Raw genomic sequence first — 16,937 nt, 5'->3', positions numbered from 1 at the left:
TTACCGCCACCTATCGCTTGTGGCCGGTACAACATGAGGTTGAACAAGGGAGTTTCCTGCTTTTATAAATTATATTTTACTTTTAAAAACAACCCATTTTTCAATTTGTTTTTTTTTATGGAGGCCAGGGGTCACTATCAACTACAAACATTGCAAATTATGAAATACATCAATACACAACAATGAAGAGTGATTAATAAAACCAGGGTTTATTTATCTGACAAAAAATGACAAAAGGCATCAAACTTCCCTTTTTCTCTTTTCTTGCAAAGACCTGAACTCTTTATGTGCTTTGCAGAGTCAAATGACTATCATCGTATTATTATTATTATAATTTAGCTCTTCTTTACTCTATTAATAAATTAGTATATTAAACAATACTATGTATTGTCCTCCCATATTGAACATGAAGGAAAACACATAGTATTGCAAGAACGTTGTAATATTGTCCATTGCAAAATAGGCCCATTTATTCAAAATTGTTTAAAATGAAAATATTAACCATGTAATTCACAAAATAAAAAAATGTGATTAATGCATATTATCATGTACATTTAAACTGCAGTATTTTACATTTCTTCTGCATACAAGTACATTATTCGTAGTGATAGATGTTGTATGTTAAGTAGATGATTGCAATTTTGCCAGTACTGCTACATTTTGCAAAGCAAAGATTCTTGCCGTTCAAGAACATTAAAATGCAGAAATTAAATTATCCCACATTCATAACTACTAAACCTTGAACTGTACATAAACCATTCGTATCCCTTTTACTTCCCCTATTGTCACTAAAGTGCAAATAATTCTTGAATAATTGGCATTGGCAAAGATAAAGAAAATGGCCATAGTTTTGTTCCTACAGAAAATAACTTCATACTGCACATGCAAACACTTTTCAAACTCATTCAGATTGAAATTCATTTAACCACAAAACCCATTTCTTGAATAAACAGGTAATTGCATTTTTAGTAATTTGGCTTGATAAGAATATTTTTTTAAAATGGTGCAACACAAGAATGTTTTAAACTGCCTTCTTCATAAGAGTCAAATTAAGGTCCTGTTTTTAACATACACTTTATCTAACTTGAGATGAAATAATAATGCTGCAGAGTCAAGCCATTGAGGGAACTAAAGAGGAAAAACTAAATACTCTCAGAGTATTATCAGCACATGAAACAGGAAGTGTAAAAACAGGCAGACTGTAGTGAATTCACACATGTTTCACCCACACATACATTACGTGTATTTGCACAATCACTAACTCACAAATTAAACAAACATTATAAAATACCAACAAAAAAAAGTTTACAGTTGTGGCATCATAGACAATAGCTGAAGCTATAATAATATTTTGAAAAGAACTTGTTGTCCAAGGACCATCAAAAAAAGCTCTCTGGGCACTGTTTTGATCAAAGCCAAACAATATGAAATGTGAGGCTCATCTTTGTAAATATCAATATAAAATATCAAATTATGATTGTCCCAAAAGATTGTTGCAGAGTCAGGGGTCCATAGATTACAAAATCAGTTTTGGCATTAATTTGACAACAAATTCTGATGAAAATAAGGTTATATGCTTTTGCCTATTTTTAGTCTACAGGGGCTTATTTATGTTTGCAAAGCTGCTCATGTAGTACAAATATTACATGAATACAAAATAATTGAGCGGCAAGAACTGTGCCGGTTAGTCAAATATCAGTGTAATGTCACCCATTGTGACAAAGTGACAATTATGTGACTAAAATCAATGTGACTCAATGCACTGCCACTTATTATAATTCAGAGGGATAGCCTATAAAATCACTTGTATAAAAGTTCACCAAATGTTTTTAAATAGGACCTTATCGCTGTATTATTATCACTTAATATGATAAAAGAACCATGCAGTCTGACTTGAAACCCACCACACAGGAGTTTTGTACACATGTACAGTCTTAAAATACAATATCAACTTGTTTTTAGTACTCTGTCATTACACTTGAATTATGTGTAATTTCCTTTATTTTCTATAAAGGTACACACTCTTTAATAGAGTTTGGCTTTTAGTTACAACAAAACTCACAACCGTGTCGCCGTATTAAATGTTCAACTTCCAACAACGCCAAAAAGGGTCAGTGGCGAACCCTCGCAGAACGCGGTCCTTACTGAACCTGGAAGACATTGATTTTGCTTGTGTTTTTCAGCGTCTGCCGCCGGTTACAGAACCACACTCGCACAACCTCTCGGTCGTAGTTTAGCTCTCTTGCCATTTCTGTAATCTCTTGACCTGTTGGCAATGCGTTCTTTTCAAAGTAGGAGTTAAGAACTTCTATTGCCTGCGGGGTGAAACTGGTACGTCGCTTGCGTTTTTTGGATGGTTCACCGCCAACAAACTCCATCAGATTCTGCTGGCCTTTCTGGTTCCAGTGCTCAGCCTCAGCCAGCCACTTCTCCAACACCGGCTTCAACTTCTGAGCACTCTTGGGCGTGATGTCCAGCTTTTCAAACCTGCGTTACAAAAGTAAAATCATTTCATGCCAACACACACTGTGTTAACTGCATCTCCTTTTCTATTCACAAAGAACCGGTTTGCAGGGAAGGAACTAAGATATGAAATGTATTTTGGGTACTAGCTTTAACCAACCTATGGAAAAATATCTCCCTATTTTTACTTTATATAATTATGACTCTGTTGCTTTTCCTATTAAAAGTACTACTTCAAGGTCATGAACGATTTGAACAATTCTTTAAATGTATTCTCATAGAGGTCTGTATTTCTTTCTGCATGGAGTGTAGCCAAAGCAATGAAAATGTTCATTTAAAGGAATTGTTTCCAATAAATAAACAATATGAACTATGATCTGCCATACAATGTAATTTATACTCACAGACTTCCTTAATTGTATGTGGGATGTTGCAAAAGCAATGAAAATGTTTTTAAATATTATCGTAACGTTACATAAAATACACAATGATTTATTACAAAGTCAAACATATGTCACTGTGATACATTCACAATGAGTAGTTATCTGCATAGAAGCCTTAACTACATTGATGTTCTAATAATATTACACTTGCCTTGTGCATGATAATAAAGTCAATGTGTCCACTTAGCAATCAGATGCTCTGTTTTTTACACTGTATAAAGAGAAAATAGTGTAGAAAATGTAATATTTTATTTTTTACAAAACCTTACTGAAGAAAGCTTCCATAGGGTAACATGAACTAGGGAGTAAATTACCTGCAAATGGCAGACTGGCTGTAGGCAGGACCCTCCGTTGCAGTGAGAGCCTGCCCTACTTGTGTCTGAGTGAGCCCCAGGGACAGCCGACGGATCTTGAAAGTCTTGGCAAACTCTCGAATCTCTTCCAGATTAATGCCCTCCTCGCCGCTGACTACCTGCTGGGGTTCTACAGTTGAAGGGAATCTGGTTAAAAATAACTACCTACTTAAAATGGATCTATGTTTGGATATGAGAAGCAGGTGTACATACTGCTGACAAGCTGTCCCACTTTTGCTATGTCTCCACAGGTGATGGAGGAGAGCGTGGTGGCATTCTTCAGTACAGACGGCTGAGGGGCGATGACAATTGGTGACTGGCTGACAGTTGTTACTGAAGCCTGGGAGGAAAAAAAATAATTATATAACCCGCCATGATGCAAATGACAACGTTTACTCATATTTAAACACCTTCAGGAATAGTTCATATTATAATAGTTAGATCTACCAATTAGATATTCAGTCATTTTTGGTCTGTTTTAGCTTTTACGTGTAAAAGCAGAAATGACTAAGTCCTTTCTGACCTCAAAACTAAATTCAGATGGATGTTTGTTGTTTACCTGTGTAATAGGTTTGGTAAGTGTTGGGGGAGGAGCCACTTTGGGCAGAACTGCAGCAGAAGTTACAACTGCAGATCCATTTCCGACTGTGGCAATAATCTGGCCCTGGCTGTTGACAAGCAGCTGTGGGGTGACAGTCTGGACCTGGAGACCCTGGAGACCCTGGAGACCTTGGAGACCTTGCAGGCCTTGCAAGCTTTGCAGACCCTGCAAACCCTGGAAACCCTGGAGACCCTGGAGACTCTGGAGACCCTGGAAACCCTGGAGGCCCTGGAGACCCTGGAGACCCTGGAGACCCTGGAGGTTGGGTGTCGCAGCCGCTCCAGCTAGAGAGGCTGGGTTCAACAAAAGAGGGAGGGTTCCTATGATCTGAAAATATTGTTAGAAATTTGTTTGAGAAACACTTTCACTAAACCAACTTTCAGAACATTCAACAACCTGTGATGTACGTCCTATTAGCGGTTCACTTGGAATAAAAGTATGCCTTTTAAGATTGAACACTACACCACAAACTCAGACGAGCGGCAACAACGGTACGATTGATTGATGGAACTGTTTGAGAAGGCAAATCTGTTAACACAGAAACTGTCTTATGCTCCACAGACTTGAAATAGCACTGCCGACTGCTGTTAACTTGAGGCCGGGTTTTTTATTCCCGGCAATAGAAACACAACCAGAAATCCTTTTGGAGAGGGTGCGATTACCAATATGCATCGAAATGAACGCCTGCAAAATATGTCACTGGCACGGAGTTCTTGTCAAAGTCTTTTCTGGCTAATGATACACTACTAGAAGAATGATGTTATTTTCTTTGCAAAAGATCCTCATCTTTCCTTTAGCCGGCAGTACAAAGTAGAGAGACACCATAAGTCAAATCCAAACTCACACGAATAAAGTGAGAAGCATTATTTTGTGGCACCAACCTGTCCTTGAGCATTTGTGATGATCTGGCTGGTGATGCCAGCCATGTTGGACATGGCATTAGTGATGATAGGAGTGGAAGTGAGGGAACTGAGGAACTGGGGCTGAGTTCCCAAAGAGGCAGCATTGATCTGAGCAGAAAAAACACAACATGTGTAAGAAGCGCAGGTAATGTAATTGCATGACTGATATTATATAATAAAACAGTAAAGAAAGTAGAACTCATTGCTCTGCATTCTTACAATGGCAGGGTTGATAGAGAGCCCTGCAGACTGGAGCGCTGCTAACGATATGTTGGACTGAGAGACAGTATTGGCCGTCTGGGCCGCCGCCGCCGTCACCTGCACGGCAGCTTGAGGCTGGAACATCGTCTGAGCGTTCGTCTGCAGTTGGGGCTGGACAGAGTTCAGGACTGTCGCAGCTGAGTAAAAATTCAAGAGTTTGCAACCCTATTATTGTTCTGTAGTGAGGCAATTCAATGTGATTTAAAACATTGTTGCACCACGATGAGATACAGTCCTGCTGATTATTTGACTGTTCCAGAGATATAGTAGAGGCAATTATGTGAACATACAATTGAATTAGCATTCATAACTATCAATCAATTCATATGTTTATATATGTTGGAGCTCAAACACCAGGTTTGTTTATATGTTATGTTGGGTTATGTTTTTGTTCTCCTTAATGTGCAATCCACCTAATAGTTATTAAAATATGTCAGTGTGGACCAAAGTGTTTCTATGGCAATCAACTGTGATCTAGCAAAAAATACATTTGGACAAAATCTAAATGTGAGAGGCTAAATGATACTTGGTGTTTTACCTTGGAGGCCAGAAAAGGGCAGTTTGAGAAGGTTTCCAGCTGTGTTGGCTGCTGTGAGGCCGGGGAGAGAAGCTATGTTGGCGGTAGGTAAGGTGAGAACAGCCAGACCTCCCTGGCCTCCGATGGAGCCCGCCATACTGAGGGGGATGAGCAAGGGCTGCCCCAGAGATCCCGTCTGGGCCATCATACTAGTCATCAGAGTGGCCAAACTTTCTTGGGTCAGCACCTAATGTAGTATATTAAACTTTTTTGACTGGGATGAACAGAGTAATCTTGTTTCAGATTATATTTTTTTACCTCGTTTTTTTCTGTGTACTGGCATTCTGGTAATTCTACAGGGGACATTTCACTCAACTAAACAGTGATACATTATCATTGCATTTGGACTCAAATACTTCCATCTTTTTTCATAGTGGAATGGAAAAAGATGTATTTGAGTCCAAATGTTTTTATTTTATGTTATTGCAGCGGTATGTTCTGTTCCATTTGCTACAAATGTTTCTTCAGTCTGCGGCTGTGTGTATTAAGGTGATTTGAATCAGATTTGTTCTACTTTTCACATTTACGATGCACTAGAGACGATTGCCTCAGCCCCAGAGTAAACCACCTTCTGTGCGTGACAATACTAACATTAAGCTCCCCACGATTATTGGAACAAAGCATGGTGAAAAGCAAATAGGTTCCATTTTAAATTGTATAGATATTTTGTTTTGAGGGAATCTGCATGTTAAGGCGGAATGGGAGAGAGAACTAAATGAAAAGATGTGGTACGATATGTGGAAAATAAACCAGACCACTACATAATCACAGAGATGGAGAAAAACTCAATAAAAACTATACTACTTAATACTTAATATTCATCAACTATGATGGAGACTATTTGATCACATGGAACCAAACACTTTTATTATGGTGTTACAAGAAAATCTAACCTTTCTAGTAAAAGTTCTGTTCTTGGTGAGGATTTGTGTTAGGATATCCCCTGATCGTGTCTTGATTTATTCCTGGGACAATACTTGGTCTTACTCACTGCCAGACTAAGAACTGGCTCAAGACTGACGCTTATGTCACAAACATTGGCTGACCACTATGGATGATATCCTCGTGATGAAGAACCTTACAGTTCAGACAGTAAGTTAAAAAAAAAGAAAGTATTTTGCAAACGTCTGGGAAAAACTGTTAATGTATAAATCAAAACATGAATAGTAATGTTGTCAAAATGGAACAAAAACTTGTTCCTCCCTAAAAGCTGTTTGCCTTTTTCTTTCCTCAGTAATTGACACACTTTCAAAGCGGATGCAACCCGAGCTTTCGCGACTACTCCCTGGTTTTAGGGAAAGTAGAAACTATTGACACAACTATTGACTACATAATTCTTTCTCTGAAGACTTCAACTAAATATTGAAAACGTAATCAGTGTGTAAATTCAATACCTGTGGACAGCCTTGTACAGTGAATGGCATGGCGGCCTGGGGCTGCGACAGGGACAAACTGACGGGAACAGCAGGAGTCAGCGTTTGGACAGCAGGGGCAGGAACCTCGACAGACACCACCTGCTGCTCACTCAGCACTGCTGGAGCACAGCAAGGGTTAGTGCTTACTGACATTTTAAGTGGTTTTCACAGCTGTTATTAACATTTCAGAATATGTATGTATAAATAATAAGTCATCTGCGATCCATCATTTTCTACTATGAGCATGATTTACCTACTCCCCCAGTGCTCTGGGGCAAAGTGGGGCCGTCCTGTATGCTGCCAGCCTCAGTTTGCCCTGCAGGCCGAGCCACTCCCTCCTCAGCTTTGACTTCACTCTTCCCATCGGGCACTGATGATGGCAGAGATGCATCGACCTCTACCTCTAGTACGCGAATAGTCTCATGGCTGGACATCACAATGACCTGCGCAGCAATTAGGAGTAAAATATGAGATAACTCATGTGCAAAACTACTCTATTCTAATTACTTTGTTTAGGGTTCTACTAGAATTGTATTGTGTATACATAGTTTATAATGTGTTATAATATACATTATATTTAACATTAACATAATAAACATTTGTTATAATATACCTTGAATATGGAAGGTAGCGCCATGGTAGCACTTTAGCAGCACTTAAATGTCTCTTACTGATAGTACTTTGTAGTTTAACTTTATTGAAGAAATGGTACTTTCTCGATTCTTGTTGTGAGTTTGTCCTCATGGTTGAATGCACTTATTGTAAGTCGCTTTGGATAAAAGCGTCAGCTAAATGACATGTAATGTAATGTAATGTAATTGTGTGAGTAGTTTGTGAAACACAAAAAAAACATTTTCAATATGGTAAAAGTCACTTGATGAAGCACAAAATTTGGAACAATAACTTAATTGAATTTCTCTACTTCAATTCACACGTGGTTTGGACTTAACTGATGATTCATGGTATGCAATCATGAAAGGCCTAGAGGAGAGGCAGCAAGACAACCTGGGCTGGAGGACAAGGTGCAGAGACACAATGCAGGAAGAGAGAGGAGGATGCATACCTGGTAGTCTTTTCAGGGAATTTCAAAGTGCAGGATTTAAATGGCTGAAAAAAGACTTCGGCAGTCAGACAGTGAATGGCTACGGAGAACAGAGAAGCCGAGCACATGTTAGGACACAATGAGCCAAAACATAACACACACAAAAAAAAAAGACAAATGAAAAAAAGCAAGAGTACACAAAAAGCAATGATAAGAGCATGCAGCTCAAGCAATGCTTTCTTCGAGCTCCCCTCAGTACACACGTGACGCATTGCTATTGTTTGCTGACTATGTCTACACAGAATATTACTAGAAAGAGAAAAAACACAATAAATGATGAAGTATGGCAGTTTAAAGACTAGTAACCCTCACAAGCACAGAGCAGCAGGCATTATTAGGTGATAAAACACTAACGTGTTTTTCAATGAACTCCTGTGGAAGCTCATCGTTCCTTTATGATACGGTATGTTGGCACATGGAGGGGGACAGGAGCAAACAGCAGCAAAGAACTCGAAGACAACATAAGTTATCGGGGTGTTGCTTTGCTCAGAGTGTTTTCATCGTGTCTTAACAGGCAGGTGAGTGTTACCTGCTCATTGACTGTAAGTGGGGCATTTTTGGCAGGGGCATCCTGGGAGTTCATGGTTCGCTGCACCACCACAGTCACTGTTTTCCTGACATTCTGGGAAAACAAACAGTCATTAAACAAACTCAGAAAGATTTGATTTAGAGTCTGACTAAAGGCACTTGATCCGTCAATTTGGTAATTAATGAATATCTCAACATTTTCGTCAATTAAATTACAGCAAAGTTTAAGTCCCCCCCCCCCCCCCCCCCCCAAATTCCTGTCTAAGCCAAGACACCTGGTTACAGTTAGTCCTTCCAGACTGCAGCTAGACTACTCACTAAGACCTCATATTGCTCTCATATCGCATCTGATGTGACTTTCATGTGCTTGCGATTAAATTTATGATCCAATTCAACTTCAAGTTCAGGACCTTTATTTGTCCCTGAGGGGCAATTGTTTCTGCCGCAGTGGCAATAACCAATAAACAAAAACAACAACACAGTGCAAGACACACAAGATAACCATTTTTTTTTTTAAACACACACACACACATAATAAAAACATATAAATTCAAGAGTAAAAGGTAAACACATGAAGTACAAAAGTGTACAGTATTAGGGAAAGAGAATGAAAGGCATGGTTGGAGATGTGCTCATGTTATCGTTACTTTACAACGTTGAGCAGTGACAGAGGGTATAAAAGAGACATTATGGTTGTGTGAGGTAGTACTCAAGAGGGCATGAGTTTACGCTCTAAGCGCAAGGGGTGGTACTGTCAAACATAATGAATTCTGCTTTCTTTGGCAACTTGTTGTACAGTTCAGATAGATCTTTCTGCTGAGTGCCAAACATTGAGCTGCTGAGACACTCCTTAAGGTCCTACTCCTCATCTACAAGGCTTTGACTGGTCTTGCTCCAGAGTACCTGAGTAATAATACAATCTGCTCAGCCCCTCAGGTCCCATGAACAAGGCCAGCTAGTTGTACCTCATTCTGGACTGACAGCATAAGGGGGCGATGCGTTTGCGGTCCTGGGTCTCTGAGCAGACTCTATTGGGTGTTTTAAATCACAGCTGAAGCCGTTTTGAGCTGTGGTGCTTCTCTTAGTTAGTGTGCTATTTTCTGATGTTAAAATGTGTGTCGTACTCATATGTTGTTCTTTTTAATCATGCATCTTTTTGTAAAGGTGCCATAGAACCCATTTAAGTCACTTAATCCACAAAATAAATATTTTGTTTCTTTAGGGTGTCCCCTTCTAGCCCAAATGATCCGAAAATAAGGGGGCAAATCCTGGTTCAAACAAACCACACATGCAGAGGACTGATTTTTATTCATGGCTATTTCTGTCATTGCAGGACCAGACTATTTGGAGGGGCCGGAAAACAGGCCATGTTGTGTTGCTCTTCTTCGGCTGCAGAAAACATGATGAACGACGCTGATCATCGACACGAAGTGGTTACACTTTCATCGCAGATCAGAAGAAAAAAAAAGATTCAAGATGGTGCATATGCTGCTGCAATGCCCTGTTAGAAATGAGGATCTGTCAAAACTTCAGCGGGTGTTGATGAGCTCCCCACCCCCATCCTGGCCAATAAAAGTCTCGCCGCGTCGGCCACTTTTGAAGACGAGCACTAACCACCACGTACAGGCGACAGAAATCATCTCTACCCGTGCCTAGAGACCGAATATTATGTATTTCCCTCTCTTTATCATAAATATATAAATTATGCTAATTACGAACATTGCATATTAACCAAAACTCTCGCCATTTCGCTGCTCCGCGCGAGGAGCAGACTCGAATAGACTCCGGTTATTGTATTCAACTTACCGCGTAAATGCAGCTTGTTTTCTGTAATCCCCCGCTTTTATAAAGGTCCTTGTCACAGTTTGTTTCAGTCACACATAATTAAAAATGCATCTCAGCTCCCAGACAGGCGCTGTGACTGCACACAAAAGAGGTATTTGCATTGATAAGGAGGGTTGCACTGTTAGGATCTCCTCTCTCTTAATATTTAATGACGATGCCCTTTCTGCAACAGCTCAGATAATCAAAAATCCTTGAGGTGTCTCACAAAATCATATTTGAGGTGTAAAGTCGGACTAAATTGCAACAAAATTGGCCTTTCGCACTACGTCATGAACATAATTTATGCACGGAAAATATCTTGCATTGAAAAATGTCTGCCTCGACTTGCGAGCTACCATGTTCTCTTAAAGGGGAAGTACCGAAAATACAAGCCGAGGAGAAAGAAGCATTGGCACAGAGAAATAATAGATAATACTGCTATACACGAAGAGTTGCCTAAAACTGCTCTTTTTGTTTAACTTACAATATTAGTAACCATAACACTTAAAATATGCAGCTATAGGTTAGTATAATAACTTTATTATCTCAATGTAATATTAGTATGAATGGGTAAATGTCATAAAATTAAATGTTAATGCCTTTTTTACTTATAAAGTGAAATTAACAATGGCCCCATGCACAATATCAGCTCCACACAGAAGGAAAAACGCAGATGTATTTTTTTATTTGGAAGAAATACTTCATGAAATCCTTATAATGAAAAATAATAAAATAAATGTGAAAGGAGAGGTCAAGTAGTCACAGGCTTATACAATGGCCTCCTCTCAATATACGGAGAAAAACAAAAAGATAACCAAAAATACACTTACTTAATTTAGAAAAAATTACAACAAAAAAGATCAACAACAAAAAGTGCACAAAATAAGCAGAAATCCAACCAATCAGTAGACAACAGTTCAATCCACAATACAATAAATAAATACAAATACACGAAAAACAATTGTCTGTCACACTGCCATGGCATAGAGGGACAGAGTCATTGTTAATGTGTTTGTAACACATACTTTTCCTACTAGGACAACTCAAACTGTCTGCTATGACACCGGCCTGCCTGCCTGCCTGCCTGCCTGCCTATCTATCTATCTATCTATCTATCTATCTATCTATCTATCTATCTATCTATGCTGTGCATAGGCTAATATTGAAAAACTATCCATCTGTATAACTATCTGTCAATATGTGTCCGTGTTTTTAAATACCAGCCTGTATTCTTCCACCTGAAAAGCTAAATCCGATTATGTTGTCTTTTCAAGAAGCCAACAGTCACTCTTGAACATACATATTAACATCGAACATCCATATATATTCTAACTGTAGGGGGCGCGCGCAGTTAAAACACCGAGTGCGTCGAACCACAGAGAGAGAACGACTGACGTCACCACTTCCACAACAACAAGAAGCTGAAAAACAAGGAAGTGAATGATCGTGAAGCCGTAACCTGTAATAAGGCCGTGACAAGATACGCAGAGCTCCTTTTAATCTGAAATTCCTCAGTCTCCGCATCAGTCAAGAACAATGAACAACAAAGGTATTTCTCCAGACCTCGTTTGGGTAATTAGTTAGCTGTCCGTTTTCCGGCGCTGACTGTTTAACTCGAGATGAAGAGCTGGTTGTGGCCATCTAAAGCGGACTTCACGTTTAGCTACGTACATGACAATAAACTGACGTCTTCTGGCTAGCTAACTGTTTAGCGCACGCGTTGATCGCGGGTATATATATCCTATTATAACATACTAAAGATGTAAATAATGACAGCTCAAATATACTGTCACCGTATATCAGCATAGCATTAGCGTTAGCGCCCAGGTCACATATTTCCCGTTAGCCATCATCACTCACAACAGGCAGAATTTACAGGCAGAGCTAACAGGATTTTACCGTTTTAGTTTTCATCCGTGGGAATGTAAATCTGTATCCATCATTTCAATCCACGTTGCACATGCAGTATGTGTAGAAGTATCCCGTATTTATCTGTGTATAATGCAGCGTGTTTTGTCCCTCTGCTCGGCTGTATGCTCGTTATATGAACATACTCGGATCCTTTGTTGCTACCAGGGATTGAAGCGCCGAGGCCGACAAATAACGATTATTTTTTATGATCGATTAATTACCGATTATTTGCTCGAATAATTGCCCTGTCTGACTACGGCAAATGGCACACGATGTTCATCGTTAATTATCACACCCGGACAGTAATATAAAGAAAACCGGAAAATATTCACTTTGGGGAAAGTGGCACCAGAGAAAAAAAAAAAATGTTGGTTACATTTTAAAAAAATTCTTAATGAATCATCAAAATACATTTTCTGTCAAATAATCGACAAAGCATTTCAACTCTGTGTAGATGTGTCGTATATGGTTGTCTTGATGCAATTATGCTTTTATTTCTGACGTTTTCTCAGTTTTTAAACCCTGGTCCTGTAATTAAAACAATATCTTCCAACTGCATTTTTAAACGTAGTTAGCCGTTTGGATATATATATATATATATATATATATATATATATATATATATATATATATATATATATATATATATATATATAAATGTGTGTGTGTGTATAAAATACATCTTGGAGCTTTCTCCATCATTTGGCACTGAAATTGGGACTAGCTTTTAACCCTCAAGCAAGGCTGTATGTGCTCAATTTCTCTGCAGTCAATATTGTAATACTTAACTTAGCTGTTTTCTATTACTGCTGGAAATATGTAATTATTTGCTTTAGCCTGACAATAAACATGACATTTTTTGTTTCTGAGAAACATTTGACCTTTTAAAAAATTAATCTTAGACTTTCTGCTTCAGTCACTGTGGGGACTAATTGACGAGCATTTTCTTAATGTAAAATGTTGTTTTACAGGTTCATATCCTCAGCAGGCTGTGTATCCTCAGCAGAGCTCTGCACCTGTATACCCTCCTGCTATGCAAATGTCTCCTCAGGCACCTCCTTACACAGACACACCACCTGCATATTCTGAGGTACTATTACACGTATGTACCCTATCATAACACAATACTCTATGTGAACAGTTCTATTCAGTTCTTTTTTTCATATGTGTCTGCAGATTTACCAGCCCAGATATATGCTTCCACATCAGGTGCCCAGTCAGGTGGCACAGATGTCCTCTCACTACCCTGGTGCCCAGATGTTTATGCCCATGCAGCCACATATGCAGGTTGGGCAAATGGGCCAGAATGTCCCTATGGCTTACTACCCCATGGGAGCTGTGTACCCCCCTGGTTCAACAGTGATGGTAGATGGTGGCTTTGATGCTGGCGCACGCTTCACAGCGAGCAGCGGTGTTTCCATTCCAGTGAGTATCCACCGAGTCTAATTATTCAGGATTATTGCAATTCGGCTGCTATTGCAGACTACTATAAAATCTAAAAGTGATCAGCTCTCTACCAATGCTTGTGCTTGTTTCTCTCCTTCTCTAGCCCCCACCTCCTGGACATCCCCCCAATGCAGCTCAGCTGGCTGCCATGCAGGGGGCCAATGTTGTAATGGCACAGCGCAAGAATAACTTCTTCCTGGGTGGATCCAGTGGAGGTTATACCATCTGGTAACGACAACTCCTCAACTCCTCCTTCATGCCTAAACCGTGTCCCCGCCCCAAATGATGCCCCAGTTCTTCCCCCATCCCATACGCCTCCCTCTTCAGGCTGCTTGGCCATGCCACAATACTGATATCACCTAACGGAATGTAATATTTTAGCGCCCTTGTAAAAGGTACAGTACTCCACTTCTGACCTAGAGATCAAATGATGAATGCCACTGCCTGGAGAGGACAAATGCTAATTTTTAATGTTGTAGAATTCATTCCATAATTCTTGAATGGGTCTAACCTCTTTTGGTCATTCCAGATTGGACCTCTTTCAGGCATCTGTATTTGTTCAAGAGACCTGGTCTCCTTTTGATCGAATGGATCACAAAATACATTGAGATGTTCTTGTATACCTGTAAAAGCAACGTAAATTAAATATTGAAATATCAGACCCGCGTTATATAGTCTAGCTGCTTTATGGTGAAAGTGAAATGCAGTTACAAAGTTGCAGTTGAAGCGCAAAAAAAATTAAATCCATTTGTCTTTTTTGAAAACTTTTAGTGTAGTTAAATTAATAGATGTGTAATAGTTTCATGTAAATACAAGTATGATGATCATGAGAAATTACATCTCAACTATACAAAAAAAAAAAAAGAATAAGCATCTTGGATGCTTTTAGCTAGAATTGTCTCGTCCTTTGCACAGTATCCAAATTATCACAGCAAATTTGTTTTATAGTCTGACAGATTGTTACATTTAAATCACTTGTAAATTAAATAAACTAAACTGAAGCAAATAATTTAAGAAAAGATTTCATGCAATATCCAAAGTGGTTTACTGTACCTTGTTGGGCAATTTGTAGATGAACATAGTGAAGTGCCAAAGAGCACTGGGTATAGCCCTAATTTAAAGCAAATTAACTTCAGTAAACTTAAAGGAAAGAACTTTAAAGTAAATCCAAATAGTAAGTTTAATGGGAAGGGGTGGTTGGTGTAACATTTTTAGAATTTTTTGTTCTCCTGTTTCTATTCCAGTCGGATACCCAGAGTTTATACACTAAATGTTTTATTGTACAGACTTCAAGAACTACCCTCCACTGTTTTCTCTGTCTTTTTACACAGTATAATTTAGTCATAAATCCAATTTTTTAAGTATTTATTCACCGTAGAAAATTGTCACCTTTGTGATAGTATTAGTTTATTGTCGTTTTAAAAAGTTGAGGAGACTTTAATAAATATTTCAGTGTTTCTTTTTTCCCTTCATTACTTTCCACATTTACACAACTAGTTAGGCTAATCATTTATTTTGTATAACCAATGAGCTGGTTGTACCAAACATCTGGTCTACAATGCACTTATGTTTGGTTATTACTTGAAATTAAAAAATGTCACAATTTAAAAGCAGACATATCTTCTTCGACTAAGCAGGTATGAGATGGTTTGGACCAAGACCTTCAGTTTGACATGACGGCAATTGTTAGTTAATGTGTTAATGTCACTTTATGTGGATTAATCACATCTTTAAACTGATGCATCATTTTGCATCTTTGCTGTGTAAACATGTGATTACTTGTTTATTAGCAATGCACTGAAACGCTAATCTGAGCGGTTACAGATGAGGGGCTACTCTTTATTTTTTAAATCAGTTTTCATGACTTTAAAAACACTTTCTGGACCCTTTTAGAAAATCCATCAAGTCTAGTCCAATTGAGAGTAAAATATGTTGTGTTGTTTGGTAGCCTTAAAGTGTGCGCAAACTTGCTATGAGGCTATTTCATTGTCCACATAATTGTTCATTTCCAACACGTTTTTGTGCTGCTAATTAAACGTTAGAATCTTTGCATAATACGTTATCTTGCAATCTTAAATATGGTATTTGAAACTAGCTAAGTTAGTATGGATACAATAAACGTATATTTGTCGATGTTCTTAATTTTGGTGTCTAGTAGTGTCGATGTGTCACTGGGTATCCGACACACCATATCAAGTTTTAACAGCTGTGGCCACCAGAAAACAAATGCTGCTGCTGTCAACCGACATTTAGTTATTTCTGTGTGCGGTCGAAGAGAGAGAGCAGCTGTCTGGAAACGTGCTTCATTCATCGGATGAACTCAGCTCATAAACAAAAGCTACTATACCAGACATGGCCGACGTGTCACTTTAAATGGCTCGATGTTCATTTATTCTCACTCACGCTGTCGTTTCATACAGCTCCGCTGGGGAAGAGGCCACAGCTATCAAAACTTTTAAACAAATATATGATTCAGTCAAAAGGTTTTTCTTTCTTTGCTCCATCTGTTTGTAAAGCAGCATAATGGTGGCTTTCTCCCAGCAATATAAAGTACAGCTGACCGGTAGATGCTATGCCAACCACAGCCAGCAAATGGATTACTCTGTTGAAGGATTATGGACATTTATAGTTCAGGGATTCTCATTACAATACTTTGTAAAAAAAAAATGCAAGTACTAAAGTGATGTGACAGACTTTGGTACACATTCTATCTTTTAAGATTACTAAAGGAGATGAGTGTCAAAAAGATGGAATCCTTAAAAAGGTCTTAGGTGCACTTAACTTTTTTATACTAAACTTAAAATTTAAAATGTAAGTTTAGAATAAAGGTTATTTTGGAAATTTGAAATGCTGCATGTTTGTTTAATTTTCTATACATTGTATTAGAACAGGGCAGGTTTTTAGTTCAAGATTGTGACCTGAGATAACACCTGGGATTTTTGGTTGTTTTGTTGTGATTATAGCTTAAATGTTGCCTTTCCCTGGCCAGATTGCATCACAGGTAATTGATCGTTTAACCAACTTGATTGTTTGAGTGGATGCTACTTGCTTGGCCTTAATACCAATATCACTTTTGTCATAAATAATGATCTCCCACCTTAGTTTAGTATA

The 16,937-nt window shown here is 38.6% G+C and overlaps 2 protein-coding genes across 5 annotated transcripts; one reads left to right on the top strand and one right to left on the bottom strand.

Annotated features, from left to right (window-relative positions):
• Nucleotides 1-185: 185 nt before the first annotated feature.
• pou6f1 (POU class 6 homeobox 1) lies at nucleotides 186-12,642 on the bottom strand. 4 transcript variants are annotated; one of them, XM_034536441.1, is made up of 12 exons: nucleotides 10,452-10,813; nucleotides 8,647-8,739; nucleotides 8,079-8,157; nucleotides 7,269-7,458; nucleotides 6,995-7,134; nucleotides 5,562-5,787; nucleotides 4,982-5,160; nucleotides 4,742-4,870; nucleotides 3,819-4,187; nucleotides 3,473-3,599; nucleotides 3,221-3,389; nucleotides 186-2,487 (listed from the first exon to the last, which is right to left on the bottom strand). In XM_034536441.1, exons 4-12 carry the CDS (start codon nucleotides 7,447-7,449, stop codon nucleotides 2,142-2,144), a joined length of 1,866 nt encoding a protein of 621 aa, XP_034392332.1. In that variant the 5' UTR covers nucleotides 7,450-7,458; nucleotides 8,079-8,157; nucleotides 8,647-8,739; nucleotides 10,452-10,813; the 3' UTR covers nucleotides 186-2,141. The 4 variants fall into 4 exon arrangements, with proteins under 4 accessions (XP_034392332.1, XP_034392328.1, XP_034392329.1 ...); XM_034536437.1 differs by lacking the exons at nucleotides 8,079-8,157; nucleotides 10,452-10,813 and adding an exon at nucleotides 12,369-12,642 and having other exon boundaries at nucleotides 224-2,487; XM_034536438.1 differs by lacking the exons at nucleotides 8,079-8,157; nucleotides 10,452-10,813 and adding an exon at nucleotides 12,369-12,642 and having other exon boundaries at nucleotides 224-2,487; nucleotides 6,995-7,131.
• On the top strand, nucleotides 11,852-16,674 carry dazap2 (DAZ associated protein 2). Its single transcript, XM_034536442.1, has 4 exons — nucleotides 11,852-12,018; nucleotides 13,352-13,470; nucleotides 13,557-13,805; nucleotides 13,930-16,674. Exons 1-4 carry the CDS (start codon nucleotides 12,006-12,008, stop codon nucleotides 14,056-14,058), a joined length of 510 nt encoding a protein of 169 aa, XP_034392333.1. The 5' UTR covers nucleotides 11,852-12,005; the 3' UTR covers nucleotides 14,059-16,674.
• Nucleotides 16,675-16,937: the final 263 nt, after the last annotated feature.

Source organism: Cyclopterus lumpus, chromosome 7 (genome assembly GCF_009769545.1).
Source record: "Cyclopterus lumpus isolate fCycLum1 chromosome 7, fCycLum1.pri, whole genome shotgun sequence".
Taxonomy (NCBI): domain Eukaryota; kingdom Metazoa; phylum Chordata; class Actinopteri; order Perciformes; family Cyclopteridae; genus Cyclopterus; species Cyclopterus lumpus.
Note: the sequence above shows the minus strand (reverse complement) of the source record. Positions and strands in the feature narration are given on the sequence as shown.

Excerpts from the sequence above, each read along its gene's own strand:
- pou6f1 (XM_034536437.1), bottom strand. Across the intron at positions 5,161-5,561 it reads GCCCTTTTCTGGCCTCCAAG|CTGCGACAGTCCTGAACTCT; the intron begins GTAAAACACCAA and ends ATTTTTACTCAG. Across the intron at positions 4,871-4,981 it reads TCTCTATCAACCCTGCCATT|ATCAATGCTGCCTCTTTGGG; the intron begins GTAAGAATGCAG and ends TTTTCTGCTCAG.
- dazap2 (XM_034536442.1), top strand. Across the intron at positions 13,471-13,556 it reads CACCACCTGCATATTCTGAG|ATTTACCAGCCCAGATATAT; the intron begins GTACTATTACAC and ends ATGTGTCTGCAG. Across the intron at positions 13,806-13,929 it reads GCAGCGGTGTTTCCATTCCA|CCCCCACCTCCTGGACATCC; the intron begins GTGAGTATCCAC and ends CTCCTTCTCTAG.